General features: G+C 39.1%; 1 protein-coding gene across 1 annotated transcript; it reads left to right on the top strand.

Annotated features, from left to right (window-relative positions):
- Positions 1 to 1,341: 1,341 nt before the first annotated feature.
- LOC130915973 (gastrula zinc finger protein XlCGF57.1-like) lies at positions 1,342 to 18,278 on the top strand. The gene is made up of 3 exons (XM_057836317.1): positions 1,342 to 1,435; positions 5,838 to 6,092; positions 13,631 to 18,278. The coding sequence occupies exons 2-3, from the start codon at positions 5,909 to 5,911 to the stop codon at positions 15,196 to 15,198; spliced, it is 1,752 nt and encodes a 583-aa protein (XP_057692300.1). The 5' UTR covers positions 1,342 to 1,435; positions 5,838 to 5,908; the 3' UTR covers positions 15,199 to 18,278.
- The last annotated feature ends 1,949 nt before the right edge of the window (positions 18,279 to 20,227 follow it).

Raw genomic sequence — 20,227 nt, 5'->3', positions numbered from 1 at the left:
GGAAAAAATGACTTGGAATAAAGACCATAAATTTTTTGTTAGATTGTTATTATTGTTGTTATATGGTGGAAAACACGCAGGTGACTTGAAGTTCCACTCTGAGACCCCCAATTTAGCCAACTTTCAAAATTGTCCGATGTGCACGTGTGATACATCATTGGAAAGCTTAAAATCTCAATTTTCTGGGGGAAGAAACATTTTGAACAGGAGGGCATTTAAAAAATAATAATAATTTAGACAGCAAACCCTACCTGGAGGTGAGAGCACGCGAGAAGCAGAATTACGGACGCCATGACTTTAACGAGATATTATCGCGTATGTATGTTGTTTCGATCCAAAAACTCCATGTAGCATGTATCACTCAGTGTCAAGACACAGCTGTGAATGGCCACAGCTGGATTTTATGGGTGAAACATGGTAATATATCAAGGGTCGCGATGCAGAAATCGCAGACATCAAGGAGTGGTTGAGATTTTCATATATTTACCTTCTTAAACTTTTTTTTTTTTTTCAATTTTTCTTTGTTTGGATCGATTATTTATCATCTAATATATTGGAAAAAATGCGACAGAAACCAAAAAAAAAAAAAAATACAATTAAGCGATAGTTATGAGGTTAATATCCGGGAATTTTTTTTTTTTTTTTTTTTAGAAATATTAGAGATCAATTAGTGATTTTAAGCTAAAAATGACAGACATTTTGAATAATAAATATAATTAATTACCTTCGTTTTATGGCCTGGTTGAAACAAAAGCGGTTGCGCGACGTCTGCAAACGGGTTTTGAGGGTAAAACGGTAAAAATAGTTTGGGGGCTTAATGCGCCATGAATCTGCTATGGCAGCATATAGACATATTGTTCTATCAAACACAACAGTTGTTTTTGCTTAAAATAACACAGTTTCTTTTCAAGAGGAGTGCAAGAGCAGAAACTGCTTTTTCAGTCTTGTCTGTGTTTGTATATATGGTTCAATTTTGTACAAAGGTGATTGATTGACAACCAATCAGGATTTTTTTTTAATTGAACAAAGCAAAACTACATGTTTTGACTCGAGGCTTCTTGCAAACAGCGGCCTCTCCTGGTTCCTTTTCTTCTCTTGGCATCGATGTTCTTTCAGCGGACATTTCCTGTTCGTGTTCCTGTTCCTGGTAATCTACGTTAAGTACTTATGGCCCCTCAAAATTGAGTTACTAATATTTCCGATTTAGCTTCGGATTTCAAATGAAATAAATATTTTTGGAGTCGTGTTTTAAGCAGTAATGTTCGCCTTCTTCGTTCCAAACGCTTCAGCATATTACTCTGAAGTTACAGCGCCTGAACGTTTCTACTTCCGGTTTATTTCAGGCAACATTCTGTGATCCCTCGCCAGACTTGTTTACAGTTCTTCGTGTAACCTCCTTCCAACCAAACGCGCCCCTTAAAAGCATTCTTATCGGGTAAGTACCGAAGTAAGCATTTAATGGACTAAAACAGCCCCACCTTAAAGCTTAGTGGAAGTGGTTTGTCTTCATATTGACGCTTCCCAGGCTTCAACTTCCTTTTGTTCAGCTTAGCTCACTAGTCAGACACGTAACGCAATTCGTCGCGTTCGCACCATATTTTAACACAAAGCCATGAAAATAACTAATAGCATCCTCCCCAAGCGTAGATTTAAGTATTCTATTGTTCTGTCAATTGTCGAATAGGTGTGTCTTTGTTAGGCAAATGGAGAAAATGCCGTTGAGATTGTGAATATTTTTTCATTGTACATTTGTTTATACATTCTCTTTGTTTGTCTGGGTTGCTGAAGGTCAGCTTTTAGCTTCTTTCGTGTAGCAAGGCGATCATTGCTGATAACACAATCAAGCAAAAGTCCACAAGCAAAGTGCTTCCTGGATAAAAGTAGTGAGACTTTACTAAATTTGGGTCACTAGAATAGAAAAATGAGGTCTAAAGTGTCAATTGGCTTTAGTTTTTGAGATACAGTATCTGGCCGAAAGTTTAAAATCCAAGCAATTTAGGATAAATGCGTTGCATAAATCACGGTGTTTTATACGGTGGCGGAGAAGTGTCAGCCAAGCTGCAAAGTCCAAACGCTTTGAGGTTTGGGGACCTTGTTGTGGCAATTTTGCATTTGTGCTGTCTTAATTTTTGCAAAGTGTTTAAACTCTGCTCACTCTGTTAGCCCACTGCCATCAGACTTCACAATAGAAGTGTGACAAGAAGGTTATTGATACGCTCATGCCAAGAATCGAGGTATCGTTTTAAAAAGGTGTCAGTGTTTATAAAAAAAAAAATTAAATTAAAAAAAAAAAAGGAACCAACAAGTCGCTACCAGAATCTTCCACCATAATAGTGTCTCAGTTAACTCTGTACCTGCCATTGACGGCGCTCAATGGCCAATCCATTAAGGCTTGGAAGGGCGAATGAACGTTCGTTCATTCAAAACCAGAGCATTCGCAGTCAATCTTTCGGCGCATTTACTATAGACCCTACCCACGTGACGTCACAACTCTGCCCTCCTGACTGGTGCCGCCCAATTGTCCGTCAACACATCGTGTTTACCTGTTACGGCTACATACATTCCTCCTATTTATGGCGTGTTTTTCTGCTCGTTAACATTAATAATCAAAATGGTGAAGGCGTGTGTGGCGGTCGGTTGCAATAACAGAGAAGATAGACGGAGAGACTTGAAGTTCTACCGGATTCCGAGAGACCCGGAGAGGAGAGCGAGATGGGCTGCTGCAATTCGACGAGAAAACTGGGCTCCAAACGATTACCACAGATTATGTAGTAGTCATTTTATATTTGGTAAGGTGCATTTAATATATATTTAGAGGGTTTTGGGCTGACAACCACAATTAAGATCATTGCTAGGGTATTCGCCGACAACGTACACGTATGTATGTAGTGAGAGTGCTATTGCTAAACCATATAAACATTAAAAGCCCTAGCTCCATTGACAAATGACATGAAATACATTAGACTTGACAGTGGATGTTAGCAAGAACAAAACATTTTGAATTGAAAATTTCGTAACTCAACTTCCCGAGCACAAGATTCCTGCCGAATTTTCGTGTACGAGGACCTGTTTCACCCAACCAGCAACGTAGCATTTATAAGCCTCCAAGCTCTTAAAGTTTTTCAAACTTTCGTGAGAATAGGCTGATTTTGTGTGGACAAGATAGTTGTAAATATCAGGGTCAGGCAAAGACGGCGAAGACAGCGGGTCGAAAAACATCGATTTAGGCATCAAATATGGATCTGGCGACTGTATAGAACGAAGCTTTTCCACATAACGCCTTTTGTGCAACACATCCAGTGAGTTTACGGCATCCGAAAGCACCGGGTCTTCCATGAAATGCATTATAAATTGCTCGATCAATTGAGACCATTGCTAATCGTCGGCTTCACACTCGTGTCCGAGTATTAGTTTCAGTCGCTTTTTCAACCTATTTTCGTGGTGGGTGTTTATATTTCATATGACTTGAGACAGACACAAAATGACGGACAATGGGGCGGAACAATACAGCGATCACGTGATTTTGTGACGTCGGTGGGTAGGGTCTATAGGCCTGTCGCGATAACAAATTTTAGTGTGCGATAACTTATCTCATAAATTATTGCGATATGCGATGTTATTGCGCCTCCCAATTTTTTTTTTTTTTAAACCACTTTACAATAACACAGTGAGAATACTGTATATATTAATAGATCAAGAACACCCATTTAAACGCGATAAATATTTACTCTTAAATCCAAAAACACTTTTAAAGAAATCACAACTATAAACAATAGACCATGCCTCTTAAGTAAAATACAACAATATTAATACCGCCCAGAAACACAGCATATATAAAATGTGTTTTTCAAGAAAAAAAAAAAAATGCACTTAATAACTAAAGCATTTAGGCAAATGAAAACTTTTCCCCTCATAGCTTCTGCAATGGTGTTCCATAGTAATGCAACGATACAGTTAAGTCACGGTTCGGTACGATTTTTGATACGGGGGACACAATTTTGATCCGATTCAATACATTTAATGCTCTGAAAAAAAAAATAATTTTTTTTTGTTTCGTTATTTTTTATTTTTATTTTTTTTGGTAACGAGCAAAAATTAAATTGCCATCATATAAACATGCATTTTAGTGCATAATATTTATGTGCTTACTTCTTGCTGATCTGAAAAAGTTTTGTATAAATGTGCTGAGAACAATTTTTACTATTTGTAAAGTGAGGCGGGGCACACTGTTGATTGCTACAGCTCTTTTAGAAGCTAGGTTTACTAAATGAGCAAGACGTCCTATTTGTGGTCCGAATCCATCTGTGTCACGTACTGAGTTAACAATCTTTGCAACATTATCTATAGTCACTGGTATGGATTGATTTGGCCTTCCTAACTTCCATTCAGTCATGACAGTTTAGAATTCATCGATGTAGTATATGGACTTAGTGTCCACTAATCACTCTGGGCTCACGTAGCCAATGGCATGGGACGTAGCACATCTAGTTTGCTATTTCATGATATCTAGTGTGTGCGCGCATTAAAAAAGTTAGCAAACGCCGCTGAAGTCACGTCTGCTCATTACTGCACAACACCAGCATATGACAATCGACTTTCATAAACAGGACGAGTTTGAAGCACAGCGCTCTTAATTGGCCACTCAATGTTCATCATTTCCATTCAGCTGTCGGTTGTCAAAGCGAGGTTGTTCGTAGCAGCCAAGTCGGTAACAATGTTTTGGCGGACTTCGTTGTAAATATCTGGCGTTGTGCCGAAAAATAGCCGCCCCACGTGAAATGTCACCCCTGACGGGAGCGCCCACACGTCAACAACACCGGCGCGCCGGAGATGGTCTGCAGTCAATCCGAAGCACTGACGTGGCCGGTATACGTTGAACAATAGGATATAATGGGAACGATTGGCTCTGGCGCTATTTTTTGCCGGACCTGGAACGAAGATGCATTTTGCGCAGTTGGTAACAAGGAATCCGAACTTTTAACAGCACGTCTGGTGCACGCGCGCACGCACGTGCACGCGAGGCGATAAATCGCACCGGAAAAATTACAGTCTTCCTTTTTATTTATCGTGCAATAAATGGAATTATTGCATATTGCGACAGGCTTAATTTACAGGTCAGTTTCTGTTCCTTTTAGGGCATTTACAGGTCACTTCCTGTTGAGTTTGAGTGACTTCCTGTTCTGTAATCCAAAATCAACAGGAAGTGACCCATAAAATGCCCAAAAATCAACAGGAAGTGACTGAAAATCAACAGGTAATGACCTGAAATGCCCCAAAATTACTTCGTAGCCTTGCATTGGCTGCCACAGAAGTGGGAGGGGCCTGTTTGGAGAGGGAGGGGGTTCATTCGCTGCCACCCTCCCAGTTCAAATGGATTGGACGTCTACAGAATGGATTGAACTTACAGAAGGATGAGGATAGCTTGTTTTCCTGTTTATAGTTATGTTGTAGAATATCCTTGAATGATTTCCTGACCAGTCTATCGATAATCATTGTATCGCCATATCGTGAGATCATCGTTATCATGAGCTTTGTATCGCAAATCGTATCGTATCGTGAAGTATCAAGAGGTTCCCAACCCTAGTATTTGTATTCATCTAGTACCGTCAGGGTACGGGTATCCCGGTTTGGTGCACGTAGCAAATTTAGCTGAGCCTAACAGTTAACGGTTAATAACACGCCTGTGTTTGGCTGACATTGGCAGCGATAGAAATCCAATCCATCTGAAAGTAGAATTAAATTCTACTAATACTAAATTAAAATGAAGTAAATTCACAGCAGAAGGACGATTGGACTCGAGCATGTGACGCGATTTTTTTTCGTCTTCTGTCCCGCAGACGTCACTGTGGAATAGCTTCACCTTTAGAAGCACGAACGCCTCCACGTTAAATAAGAGGAGGAGTTGGAGATGCCGTACATCAAACAGGAGGCGGAGCCAGGGACCCCCAGCATTAAAGAAGAACAGGATGATGAAATCCCCACTTTACCAATGACTATCAGTATGAAGAGTGAAGAAGATTCAAGTCCAAGCGAAGGGCGCGGAGCAGCAAAACCTTCGAGCGACAACTCATTTCAACACCCGACAACAAAAGGTGAGGGACGATCGCAACCAGACAGCCTCTTAGCTCGGCTCTCGGACAGCGACAACGTAACGTCACAATCTTCAGACTTTTAACACTGATGAGGAGGATGTTGACTATCACCATAATGCTTCAAAATCCTTACACAAGTTATCATTGAAAAGAGACACAAAGGAATACGCAGGTGGGAAACCTTTTGCCTGCTCAGTTTGTGTCAAAAGATTCACTACAAAGGCAAAGTTAAAAAGACACTCAAGATCACACACTGCAGAAAAGCCTTTTCTCTGCACGTTTTGAGGTAAAAGATTCACTGTGAATGCAGAGTTAGACAGACACGCAAGAACACACACTGGAGAGAAGCCTTTCGCCTGCTCACTTTGCGACAAAAGATTTTGTCTGAAGTAGGCATGTGCCGGTTACCGGTTTCACGGTTTACCGTGGTGTGAAAACGTCGCGGTTTCAAAACCACTCAAATTTTCTGTCAGACCGTAGGACGGTATTCGCTATTTTTCTTGTGTCAAAAATGCAGCCAAAGCGGCTTGACGCAGCAGTGCTCGCCCCCTCCCATCTGTTGCTGTGTGTGAAAGTGACGCTATCAGCTACACAGCCAGTTAACCCAAAAACAAAAACTCCAAATATAAGGCGTACTGTTCTTCAATTTATTGAGCTCTCAAATCGTGGTAAGTTTAATATACAAAATGAATACATTTAAAATGTTGTACAATTAGATTTTTCCATGTGAGTAGCTTCCACAGATTAGCACCATGGAAAAAGTTCGCCAAAAACAAAACACACATTTTCCTTTCAAATTCAATATACAAACTGAGTAAAAGCTTACAAAGATGAATGTTAGCCTAGGCTCAGCTGAGAGAGCAACTTCGTTGAGTGTTACAGCCGCAGAGTGAGAAAACAAGCTTGATTCGCTTGAATGAAGGGGAAAAAGTGATAGCATCAAAGATCGCTAATTGCGAACGATGATCTTGCCCTAAGCACAAATCCACGTTCGCTGGATCAAGGTGAGGTCTCACTCCCAATGTGTTGGTTTTTTTTTTTTTTTTTTTTAGATGAAACCTTTCCACAACAATATTGACATTTTAACTAACTTATACATTTTTACCTAACTTATGAATTCCTTATGTTCTTTTTAACACAAAGGCATGACATCATGTAGACTAGAGTTGACACAGTGGCTGAAAATGGCGAAACTTCACTTAAGCTTTTCCACCCTAAAAAAAAACAGTCATGCAGTATAAATTTTTAAAAATTTTATTCAGACGTGTTTTTACTTTATAGAAATTATTTTGTTCTTGCTGTAATATTGAGCAATTTGGGCTGTGGCTGTGAGTATAGTCTATAAGTTATATTTATTTTAATTTTGTTTCAAATATTTTTTTATTGATAATTTATTTATTTTAACAATATATTCATGTTCCAATTTGCAACTATGGTCTGAAAAAAAAATCCTGTTCAATGGAAAAAAGTTTTTTTTTTTTTTTTTTAACCCATACATCTCAAAATTTTTGGGAGCTATAATTGCAATACCGTGATACCGTGAAACCGCGGTATTTTTGCTCACGGTTATCGTACTGTCAAAATCTCATACCGGCACATGCCTAGTCTGAAGCAACATTTATCAGCACACATGATTACACACACTGGAGAAAAGCCTTTTGCCTGCTCAGTTTGCGAGAAAAGATTCACGAAGAAGGGAAATTTAGACATACACACAAAAACGCACACTCGAGAGAAGCCTTTCGCCTGCTCACTTTGCAATAAAAGATTTCCTGTGAACCAACAGCTGACAACACACATGAGTACACACACTGGAGAAAAGCCTTTTGCCTGCTCAGTTTATGAGAAGAAGATTCAATAAGAAGGGAAATTTAGACATTCACACAAGAACGCACACTAGAAAGAAGCCTTTCGGCTGCTCGCTTTGCGACAAACGATTTTGTCTGAAGCAACAGTTAGCAAAACACACGAGTAGACACAAGGTTTTTCCACGTTCAGTTTGTGGTAAAATATTCACCACTATTGTAGGATTAAACAATCATGCAAAACATACCGGGGAGAAACCTTTCGCTTGCGCGATTTGCGATAAAAGATTTTCTGAGAAGCAACAGTTAGCAAGACACACACTTAACACACACTGGAGAAAAGCCTTTTGCCTGCTCAGTTTGCGATAAAAGATTCCGCCGATAGGCAGATTTAGAATCGCACACAAGATCACACACCGAGGAGAAACCTTTTGCCTGCTTACTTTGCGATCATAAATTTTCTTGGAGTGTAGAGTTAAGAAGACACATACGAAGACACACTGGGGAAAAGACTTTTGTCCTGCTCAGAGTGTGGTAAAAAATTCACCACGAAGAGAGAATTAAATATTCACGCAAGAACACACATTGGAGAGAAACCCTTTGTCTGCTCAGATTATGATAAAATATTCAAAGCAAAGGTACACTTAAACAGACACGCAAACAAAGCACATCGGGGAGAAACCTTTCACTCGCATGTAAAAGTTTTACCTGGTGTCAACAGTTAAAAATACACACAAGAAGCCACACCGGGGAAAAATTCAATTCAATTCAATTCAATTTTATTTGTATAGCCCACAATCACAACAGAGGTCTCAAAGGGCTTTACAGAGGCAATATGATACACAATTAGAAATGAAGCAACAAAGATGAATAGATACAGTTCAAGTCCTGGGTATCCCCTATCCTAAGACCCTCCATGCCGGCAAGGAAAAACTCCAAAAACTCCAGAGTCAATTGGGAGAAAAATGAGAAACCTTGGGGAGTACCACAGTCAGGAGAGATCCACTCCCAGGACGGATAGACAGGAACCCCAGAACGGCTAATGGGAATTAGCAAGTGAAATTGTAGTCCGTAAAAATACAGTGGAGTAAAGGAGCAAGAAGAGGTCCCTCTGGTCAGATGAGACGGGGGTAGCAGCGAGGACGTCAATCCAGCCAGGGGTCCGGATAGTCAGGAGGCTGCAGCTGAAAAATAGCCCCTCCCCAGAGGGGAGGGGGGAAAGGGGACACCGGGTGACTAGTGATGAAGAGACTAGACAACTAGATATTAACAATGGAAAATAGAAATAAAGTAAGACAAGTAGTAGGTAGAGTAAGAAAAGGAGATAGAACTCAGCGGCTGTACTGCCCCCAGCATTATAGCTTCTAGTGCAGCTTAAACTAAACTGTGAGTCTACTCCGACTTCAACTAGCCTAACCATAAGCTTTGTCGAATAGGAACGTTTTTAATCTAATCTTAAATGTGCAGACTGTCTCGGCTTCTTTAATACTAGCTGGAAGCTAGGGGCTTGGTGGCTAAAGGCTCTAGCTCCGACAGTACTTTTATAAACCGTGGGAACTACCAGTAGACCTGCATTCTGAGATCGGAGTGTTCTGTTGGGGCGGTATGGGACGAGAGCATCGGTGAGATAAGATGGCCCCAACCCATTAATGGTCTTAAATGTAAGAAGGAGTATTTTAAATTTAATTCTAAACTCGACTGGAAGCCAGTGAAGTGCCTGGAGCACAGGGGTGATGTGCTCTCTTCTATTGGTTCCTGTTAAAAGTCTTGCTGCTGCGTTTTGGACTAGCTGAAGACCTTTTAGAGAGTTTTTAGGACAAGCTGCAAGTAGGGAGTTACAGTAATCCAATCTCGATGTAACGAACGCATGAATTAATTTTTCTGCATCACTTTTAGATAAAATATTTATAATTTTGGCAATGTTGCGCAGGTGAAAGAAAGCCGTTCTACAGGTTTGTTTAATGTGTGCTTTAAACGATAAGTCAGGGTCAAATAAAACTCCTAGGTTTTTAACTGTGGCGCTGGAGGCTACACTTACATTGTCCAGAGTGACTATCTGGGCAGATAAAGAGTCTCTAACACTTTTCGGGCCTATTATAAGGACTTCTGTCTTTTCAGGGTTAAGTAGAAGATAGTTAGTGCTCATCCAGGTATTTATATCTGGGACGCAGGCGCTTAGTTTTTCTACTTGCCTGACCTGCTCAGGTTTAATTGATAAATACAGTTGTGTGTCGTCAGCGTAACAGTGAAAGTTAATGCTATGTTTTCTGATGATATTACCTAGAGGAAGCATATACAGCGTAAACAAGATGGGCCCGAGGACAGATCCTTGCGGCACACCATAACTAACTCTAGAGTACGATGATGATTGCTGGTTTACATTGACGAACTGGTACCTATTAGATAAATATGATTTAAACCAGCATAGGGCTGCTCCTCTAATGCCTATGTCACATTCTAATCTCTGCAATAAGATATTATGGTCGATTGTGTCAAAGGCTGCGCTCAGGTCCAGCAGAACCAGGATCGAGACTAATCCAACGTCAGCGGCAAGTAACAAGTCATTAGTTACTTTAACTAATGCGGTTTCAGTGCTATGATGAGCTCGAAAGCCAGACTGGAACTGTTCAAATAAACTATTGTCCTGTAGGTGCTGACAGAGCTGTTTAATTACCACTCTTTCAAGGACTTTGGAGAGAAATGGTAAGTTAGAAATAGGTCTATAATTGGCCAAAATATCAGGATCAAGAGTAGGTTTTTTCAAGAGCGGTTTAATAACTGCATATTTAAAGGACTGCGGCACGTAGCCAGTAACTAATGAGGTATTTATTATATTTAAGATAGTGTCAATAGTTAGAGGCAGGGTCTCTTTAAAAAGTTTGGTTGGGATTGGGTCGAGGAGGCACGTTGATGGTTTGGAGGACATTATAATTGAAATTAAATCAATTTGGTCTACAGTGGTAAAGTTATTTAATATTTTAGTGGGTTTTATAGGAGATTCCGAATTCTTTGTCTGCACTTTATCAGACCTAATAACTGGAAGTGATTCATTTATTTTATTTCTAATAGTTGCGATTTTATTGTTAAAAAATTTTAGGAAGTCATCACAGCTAAGGGTGGTTGGGATATAAGGTTCTATTGAGGTGTGACTGTTTGTCAGCCTTGCTACAGTGCTGAACAGAAACCTAGGATTATTTTTGTTTTCCTCTATTAAGGATGAGTAATATCTGGTTTTAGCCGTACGCAAGGCCTGCTTATATGTCACTAAGCTGCGTTTCCAGGCAGAGAGGGTGTGCTCTGTGTTGGAACGGCGCCAAAGTCTTTCTAATTTGCGTGTCGATTGTTTAAGAGAGCGTGTTTTAGCATTATACCAGGGAGAGGCTCGTCTCGGCTTGACAAACTTTAATTTGGAGGGAGCGACGACATCGAGGGTGGTACGAAACGTAAACAGAACACGATCAACAAACTCGTCATTAACAGCAAGGCCGGGCATCATTCCTTCATAATTAAATGTCATGGAGGCAAATATAGGCTGAATTATCTGTTTATACTCTGAAACAGAGTGATCACCTAATGTCCTTTTCATCTGAGTTCTGGTCACTAGTGGCGGATTATCTTGAAGCACAAACTGAAAGGTAATTAGCTAGGTAAAAAGCTTTCAATTTCAGTGTGTGAGAAAGTATTTTGATTCTGCCACGCTTTTGCAGTGGAAAAAGCATTCCAGTTTCCTTATTCAATTTCCCTTGAGCCTGAAAAATGTCGTTGAAAGGATTTTGCAGGTCACCTTCTTTTTTCAGAACTATCCGTTATTTTGGATTGTTTTGTATTAAATAAATTGGGTTACACCTCTTTCTGTTGAGGTTGTTCCATAACTTCATACTTTTTGTAATTATATGGCTTTTTTGTTTGTGTAGATGGCTGCTTGTCTTGCCTTACCTTCGTTTGCCTTGACAACACGAAAGCAGTAGTCTTCTGTTGATTTTTATATTTTGTAAAATGTATGTTTATTCATTTCTACTCGTTTTACCTATCTTTTCTATTTAATATTATTATAATTTGATGATTCAAAGAGAACTTTGTGAACAATTACTTCCGGTTGAGGTCGTATGTGAATGGAATGGCGTGTACAAGAGCAATTTAGAAAGAGGGAATTCCATGTCAGTGATCTGTTTTGATCTAAGATTTATCTACTGCTGTTGTAATTAGGCGCACACGGCGTGTCATTTCTGTTGGCTGACATTTGTGTTTGACGATTGTAAATAGTGTAACACTTTATGTGTGATTCTCATGAAAGCTATGGATTACGGTAATGACCAAAGCTAGTTTAAAATAGGAGAATACTATGATGACTGTTATTTTTTTCAATAACAGTTTGAGCTCCCTAATATTTTACTTAAGTAAAATTTCTAATTTATTAATATCTATAAACATGTCATATTACATATTACGGTAATGATCACTTACGTAGGCTAAAAAGTCATGTATAAAAATATGGACCTAACTATTAACAAAATAAAAAAAGACCAAACAATCTTAGCAATCTTTTGTTTTGCCTTCTTTGCGGTGCTTTACCGGTAAGAACAATTTTCTTTAAAAAAAAACAACATTTTGATTATGACAGAACTATGAACACAGTGCAATGGTAATGAAAGCTGCATGCTTGGACACTAGATTTTCCTTAAATTTAAATTTCTACAAAGTAAGAAACCATTTTATCTGTTCGTAATCTGCTGAATCATATAGTTTAAGCAAATTCATATATTTTTTTTTATATTTATCATGCTGTATTGAGGTGAAAACATCAAAGCTTTCCATGGACATAATGAATTTACTACTCTAAAATCGGTTAAAAAACATACATAATACTATTTTGGTAACAGATGGTTGACTGGGCCACATAATAAGTCATCTTTCAACTAAAAATGAATTATTTTAGGTTTTCATTACTATATCGCTAAATCTTTAAAGACATACTGCGAGTTTAGGTTATTCATGAGACTCAAGCTAAAACCGTTCGCTAATGTCCTGCTTTTCCTCATTTTACTGCTAAATATTGGCATTTGAAATACTTGATGCTGCCCTTTTGTGCTTGTTAGTTCAATTTCCAACTTAATTTGAATAGTTATTTGAAGCTGTCTTTTTTTTAGCTTGTGGATTATAATATTTTCAAATCTGCTTCATTATAAAATTACTTGACAATTTCATTATTACTATCACTTTTACTTCCTCTCTTCTGAACTATTTTTAAAGTGGTTCTCTGTTTTATAAATATGACTTGTAAATACTGTACCAGTATGATTTGCATTGCATTGATTATAACATTTCAACACAATTGGACAACTATGGAATCCTTCTGGCATCAAACTATAATGCCAAAAGTATATTTCACATAATGTATGAGCACTGGGGCTAACTATGACATCACGTTGTTCCCCTAGTTACTGTTTGCAACGGCCATCATGTCACTAGATTATGTGACCAAAATCCAACTGAGCTGAGCCTGACATAAATAATCAATAATACGCCTGTGTTTGGCTGTCATTGACAGCGATAGACGTCCATCCATTGGAAGTGGGACGGCTGGCAGCATGAACATTCATTCATTCTTTGCCAACCCTCCCACTTCTAATGGATGGACATCTACACGTGATAAACTAAGGTACATTCACAGCAGAAGGTCGATTGGACTTGGACAAATAACGTGATTTTTTTTTTTCATCCTGTGTCCCGCAGACGTCATTGTAGAAACTCTTCACCTTGAAAAGCACGATCCCCTCCACGTCAAACAGGAGGAGGAGTCAGAGGTGCAGTACACCCAACAGGAGGCGGAGCCAGAGACACCCAGCATTAAAGAAGAAGAACACGAAGATGAAATTCCCACATTTCCAATGTTTGTCAGTATGAAGAGTGAAAAAGATCCAAACGAAGAAAGTGGAGCAGCAAAACCTTCGTGCGACAGCTCATTTCAACACCTGACAACAAAAGGTGAGGGACGATTGCAACCGGACGGCCTCTTAGCGCCTCTCTCAGACAACGACAGTGTAACATCCCACTCTTCTGACACTGACACTAATGAGGAAGATGTTGACTTTGACCAAAAATCTTCGAAATCCTTAAGCAAGTCCTCCTTGAAAAGAGACCCACAAGAATACGTTGGTGGGAAACCTTTTGCCTGCTCAGTTTGTGAGAAAAGATTCACGAAGAAGGCAGACTTAAAGAGACACACAAGAATACACACCGGGGAGAAACCTTTTGCCTGCACATGCTGTGGCAAAAGATTCACGGTGAAAGGAAATTTAAACACACACACAAGTACCCACACAGGAGAGAAGCCTTTTGCCTGCTCACTTTGCGATAAAAGATTTCGTCTGAAGCAGCAGTTAACAATACACTGCAGTAAACACAAGACTTTTCCCTGCTCAGTTTGCTGTAAAATGTTCACCACCAATGTAGAATTAAACAATGACGCAAAACACACCGCAGAAAAACCTTTTGCCTGTGCGGTTTGCGATGAAAGACACACGTGTACACACACTCTAGAAAAGCCTTTTGCCTGCTCTGTTTGCGAGAAAAGTTTCACTAAGAAGGCAATTTTAAATAAACACATAAGAACACATACCCGGAAGAAACCTTTGGCTTGCTCACTTTGCGATATCAGATTTTCTGATAAAGAAACTTTCAAGAAACACAAAAGGATTCACACTGGAAAGAAGCCTTTTGCCTGCTCACTTTGCAATGAAAGATTTTCTTGGAGCGGACAGTTAATAAGACACACAAGAAGAAAACACACTGGAGAAAAACCTTTTTTCTGCTCAGTATGTAGTAAAAGATTCACCACGCAGGGAGAATTAAACAGTCACGCGAGAACACACACTGGAGAGAAGCCTTTTCCATGTTCCCTTTGCGATAAAAGATTTTCTCGAAAGAATGTTTTAAAAGTACACATGCGTACACACACTGGGGAAAAGCCTTTTGCCTGCACATTTTGTGGTAAAAGATTCATCAACAAGGGGAATTTAAACAAACACACAAGAACACACACCGGGGAAAAACCTTTTGCTTGCGCGGTATGTGGTAAAAGATTCACCACGCAGGGAGAATTAAACATTCACGCGAGAACACACACTGGAGAGAAGCCTTTTCCTTGCTCACTTTGCAATAGAAGATTTTCTCGGGAGGATGTTTTGAAAGTACACATGCGTAAACACACTGGTGAAAAGCCTTTTGCCTGCACTTTTTGTGGTAAAACATTCATCAACAAGGGAAATTTAAACAAACACACAAGAACACACACCAGGTAGAAACCTTTTGCTTGCGCGGTTTGAGCTGAAAGATTTTCTACGAGTAAACAGTTAAAACAACACACAACAAGCCATATGGGGGTAAATCCTTTCAATTGCAGTGCGTGACAAAATATTCTGCCACGCCATTTAAGTGGAAAAAGCATTTCAATTTCCCTTTAGCCTCTTTTGAAAAAGTTACTATCCAATATTATGGATTTTTTGGGTACTTTAATGAATTGAGCTAGATATGTTTTTGTTGACATAAAAAAGCCATTGATAATAATAATATTAGCAATAGTAAAGGTTTCATCTATACACATATGTATCCCCATTTATTTTGATTTTATTAATTGTATCTTAACATTGACAAATATTGCCAGGTGATTAATCAAAGGTCAATCAAACTCACGGTTTCAAACAAAGCTAAAAGCCAAGGCAAAGCAAATTTATTTGTATAGCGCAATTAAACACTTTACATCACATGAAGATCCACGAGCAGAGATAAAATGATTTGTAAAAATCACAGCAAATCAAAAGAAAGTTAAAACAAAGACAATTGAAACAGGAAATAAAACTATATGTAAAAAATCACATTAAATCATTAATAGAATTAAAGAATAATCATACTTGAAATCAGAAATGGAAATAAAGCAGCAAATGACTAAAAAGCAAATTGTTTGATATTTGAAACATAAAGACCGTTATGAGTATGCTGCGATTAACAAAAGCGTTTTTAGCCCCGATTTAAAGAGCATATGACACAAGAAAAAAAGTCTTAAATGGCATTATTATGTGAATTAGAATCATATTTTGAGACGATTCGACTATATACAACAATTTAGCAAAGCACAGATGACGAGAAATTAGTCTTTTAATCTGCCAGTTAGCCACGCCTACCATTATAGGGCTTTAGCGTCCCCAACAGGTGGATGACGTCAGCGGTAGACTGGGCTCATCGGTTTTACTATTCATCCCATTGAGGGGGAATTATTCAGAACGAGGAAAACGCGACGAAGAGAGCCGCAAAATGTAATTGTTTCAGTCTCTCTATTCCAATATTTTTACAGGATATTCTTTTTATCCAAGTGTTTTCCCCAATAGCTATATAAATGGATTATGAAGGACCAGTCAGCCCGTCGAGGGGGAACTATTCACAACGAGGAAAACGCGACGAAGAGAGCGGCAAAATGTCATTGTTTCTGTCTCTTTACTTCAATATTTTTACAGGATATTCTTTTTATTCAAGTATTTTCCCCAATTGCTAAATAAATGGCATGGTCATGACAAATAACAGTCTTGTGCTGGGTGGAATATGAAATAATAAAAATGCATTTATTCAGGACGACATGGCAAAATTACTCCATAATGGTCAAAACTGTCGACTTCACCTTTACTGTCGCACCTCCCGAACAATATTTTATGACACCTAAATCGGACATATGTCATTTCCCTTCCCCGGCTTCGGAGAATGTAAACAAACCAGAAGGCGTGACAGCTAGCCGACATGCTAACCCGAACCGAGTGATGTTTCAAAGTCTTCAAAGCGGAAAATCACACATAACTATCCTGGATTATTTGACATGACGACCCGGTTGTCGATTGTCTTCGCGGATCGGCAAACCGCCCGGCGGAGAGCAATTTACAGTTCGTTCCCCGGAGGAGGGTGGCTGGAGTTGTTGTGCAGCTAACGTGCTGCTGCTAATGAGCATTAGGAGAGCTTTTTACATGCCTATCAATGATCAAACGTAAGTAGTCCTTCATTAAAGGAAGTTTGTAGTGTTTACTTTGTAATCGCTGTATTCGTATTTGACATAATACAAAACAAGATGTTTACTCATTTACTCGTAAGTCCAATGGTCCCACAGTAAATATCCACGTGAATGGGAACCTTTTGAAACTCCAAAAAGGCGCATACGCCTCTCCCTCATGCAGAATGATTTTTCTGCAGCCGTTGGGCTGGCGTGATGCGAAAAATAAACGTATTAATCCGCAAAATTAGCTGAATCCTTCGTCCTCATACACAACACTACACTGTAGCGTGAAGAGGACGTCTTCTACCGTACACGTCACAGCGCCCTCCTCCTCAATGCAAGACCGAAGCCGGAAGTCACTCATTTTTATGGCGCGGGATTCAAAAAACTAAATAAAAATAGCGATCGCTTCCACACACATCCAAGCGGCCCATATCATTCAGGGGCATAAAATACCACGTGTATTATGAAATAAACATGCTTTTTCCTGTCACAGGCACTTTAAAGGAGCTAACATTTTGAGCACACTTCAGACCTTCGAGGAACTTGTTCCAGAGGTGAGGAGCATAATAACTAAAATGCTGCCTCACCCTGCTTGGTTCTTGTTCTTGGAACATACAGGAGACCGGTTCCAGATGACCTTAGGGGTTTAGATGCTTCATAGGGATCCAACAAATCAAGCATGTATTTTGGCCATTAAGTGTTTTGTAGACGAGCAGCAGTATTTTATAGTCTATTCTTTGACTCACTGGAGGCCAGTGTAACAATTTCAAAACCGGTGTAATGTGGTCCGGTTTCCTTGTATTTGTAAGGACTCTGGCAGCAGCATTCTGTACTAGCTGCAGCTTCCTGACTCATTTTTTTTATTAAGACCTGTAAATATACCGTCGCAATTGTCCAATCTACTGAAAAAAATTATTACATAATGACAAACTAAATAAAATATATTGGAGTTAATGAAACAGAACAATAAATGAAGAAATAATTCGCACGGATCATGGAATTTGAGCGTTATTTAGAGCCCTGCGTTGCAAGAGGCACGAGGAGCATTATGTTGTGCAGCAAAAGTGTTGGCAGCAGGTGGTAACAGAGGCTTTCCGTCTCACCCAAGGGAATTGAGAGATTACATTGAGCAGTGATGGCCAAATGACACTTCTTTAAGCAATGAAGCTTAGCAGCTGATTGATTCATAGCTTCATGGTGGTTCATTTGCTGAAAACAACAGTATGTACAAAATACCAAATTTTATCTGCATTGTTTCAGTTGATGTCTTTATTGTGCATTGTAATACTTTACAATCTGCTTGATTATAGAATTACTGGACCTTTTCATTGTTACTATTAAACGTTTGGGATCATTACTGACTGACTTTTTTTTTTTCCTACTGTAAACTACTTTTAAAAATCTTCTCTTTTCTATAAATATGGGGTGTATATTGGGGTGTATATACCAGTACACTTGTACACACGCATTTGTGATATTCACAAAATCAATTTTGTTGAGGTATTTTTTTTTTAATTGATTATTGTAAACATTTTTTTAACTTCTAATGAATATTTGAGGAACTGTCAACTGTTTTGGGAGATGGGCACTAGGTGGCAGGCCTTATCAACTGAGTTAAAGGGCATGTTTACTTTGCACATCGCAGGGAAGCACTGACTGGAGAACGAGCAACATGACTTCCGTGTCGCTCATTAATTTACCTTATTGCCAATATTAACACCAATCACCAACTATCGGATTGCCAGTACCCGCTATACATTGCGTTTTTTTCCTCATATTTCAACACATTTGGACTATGGAATCATTCTTACATAGAAAAAAGCAATATATACTTGTTGAAAGTATATATCTTTTCTAATATGACCACTGTCGTTAACTGTGACGTCAGGTTGCTCCCTCTGTTTGACTACAAATAACATACAACATAATATACAATATAAATGTTAAATAAAACAGATGTCAGGTGAATCAGTCACTATTACATATTATATTACATTTTTTTGTCACAACTATGTAACATTTTCATTTTTAGAGTCTGATTTTCTCCAAGTAAGAGAAGGTTTCATGATAGAAATGCTTGAAAAAAGGTTTCAGGGTGCTATTTTCATTTGTGGAGAAAGTATTTAGCCCTTAAAATTAACAAATTAATTATAAAACAAAGTCTATATTTTGTACTGGTATTAAGAACAACCAAAAACAACATTTGACCCTTTTAGACAAAAGTCCGTAATTTCTGGACTACAAGCCGCTACTTTTTTACCTCATTTTGAATCCTGCGGCGTATGCAGTGATGCGGCCAATTTATCAATTTTTCTAACGACCGCCAGGAGCGCTCGAGCATAAAATGTAAGCGTAAGACACTTGGAATATATGTGTCGAGGAAGACGCTAGTTTGCACTCTTACCCGTATTTTAACTTTGTGCTTTGTGCACGAATAAAAGTAGCAGATCCTCATCGCTGTGCATTCGTAAACTTAGCATACCCGCATCATGGAAAATGCTAGAAGAAATGGATATGACGTGCCGAGTTGAATTGAAGGCCTGGATGACCAGCGGCGTCAGATCGTTTACAAAAGTGGCCGTATGCGAAGAGCAGCGTGAAAAAAATCCACCATCACCAACGGGTTTCAAAAAGCCGGTCTGCTTCGTGACGAAGAGGACGACACACGCTCAGGAGTGAGCTTGAGGAGTCAGCTGAGTGCTGTTTTTGCTGCTGGCGCTGTTTGGAAAGAAAAGGTATTGTAACGTTGACAAAGAGTCACCCGCTTAGTAGGTTGCAATTCTTTATTTTGGAAACTCGTGGAACAACACATGACTGCTGCCTGCAGCAGCTGACGCGCACACACAGACACACCCGCAACAACAACAGCACGTCTCTCGCTCTTCTGCACCTCCCACATCCCCCGTAAGTCACACGCTATATCATAACCCGATTCGTTAAATTGTGGTATTAAAACTTAGAAAAGTATGTGTATTTCTTTATGAATGTCTCAGTTTACTATGTGGGCACACGCGGCTTATAGACAGGAGAGGCTTATGTATGTACAAAATGGTTTTTCCTTTAAAAATGTACTGGATGAGGCTTGTAATCAGGGGCGCTCAATAGTCTGGAAATTACGGTACTGCTCAATCTTAATGATGACAAAGCTGCAGAACTCCTTCTAGAAGGACGGAGATTGTGACCATATCCAACAGTTTTGGTGGATTCCACAAAAAAAATATTTTGTATCAAAGCCCCAATTGAATCTGGACCTGAACTTGTGCAATATTTTAAAACATCTTTGTCAAATGTAC

The sequence above is a fragment of the Corythoichthys intestinalis genome, chromosome 1 (assembly GCF_030265065.1).
Source record: "Corythoichthys intestinalis isolate RoL2023-P3 chromosome 1, ASM3026506v1, whole genome shotgun sequence".
NCBI lineage: Eukaryota > Metazoa > Chordata > Actinopteri > Syngnathiformes > Syngnathidae > Corythoichthys > Corythoichthys intestinalis.
The sequence above is the reverse complement of the archived record's forward strand: the minus strand, read 5'-3'. Positions and strand labels throughout refer to the sequence as shown.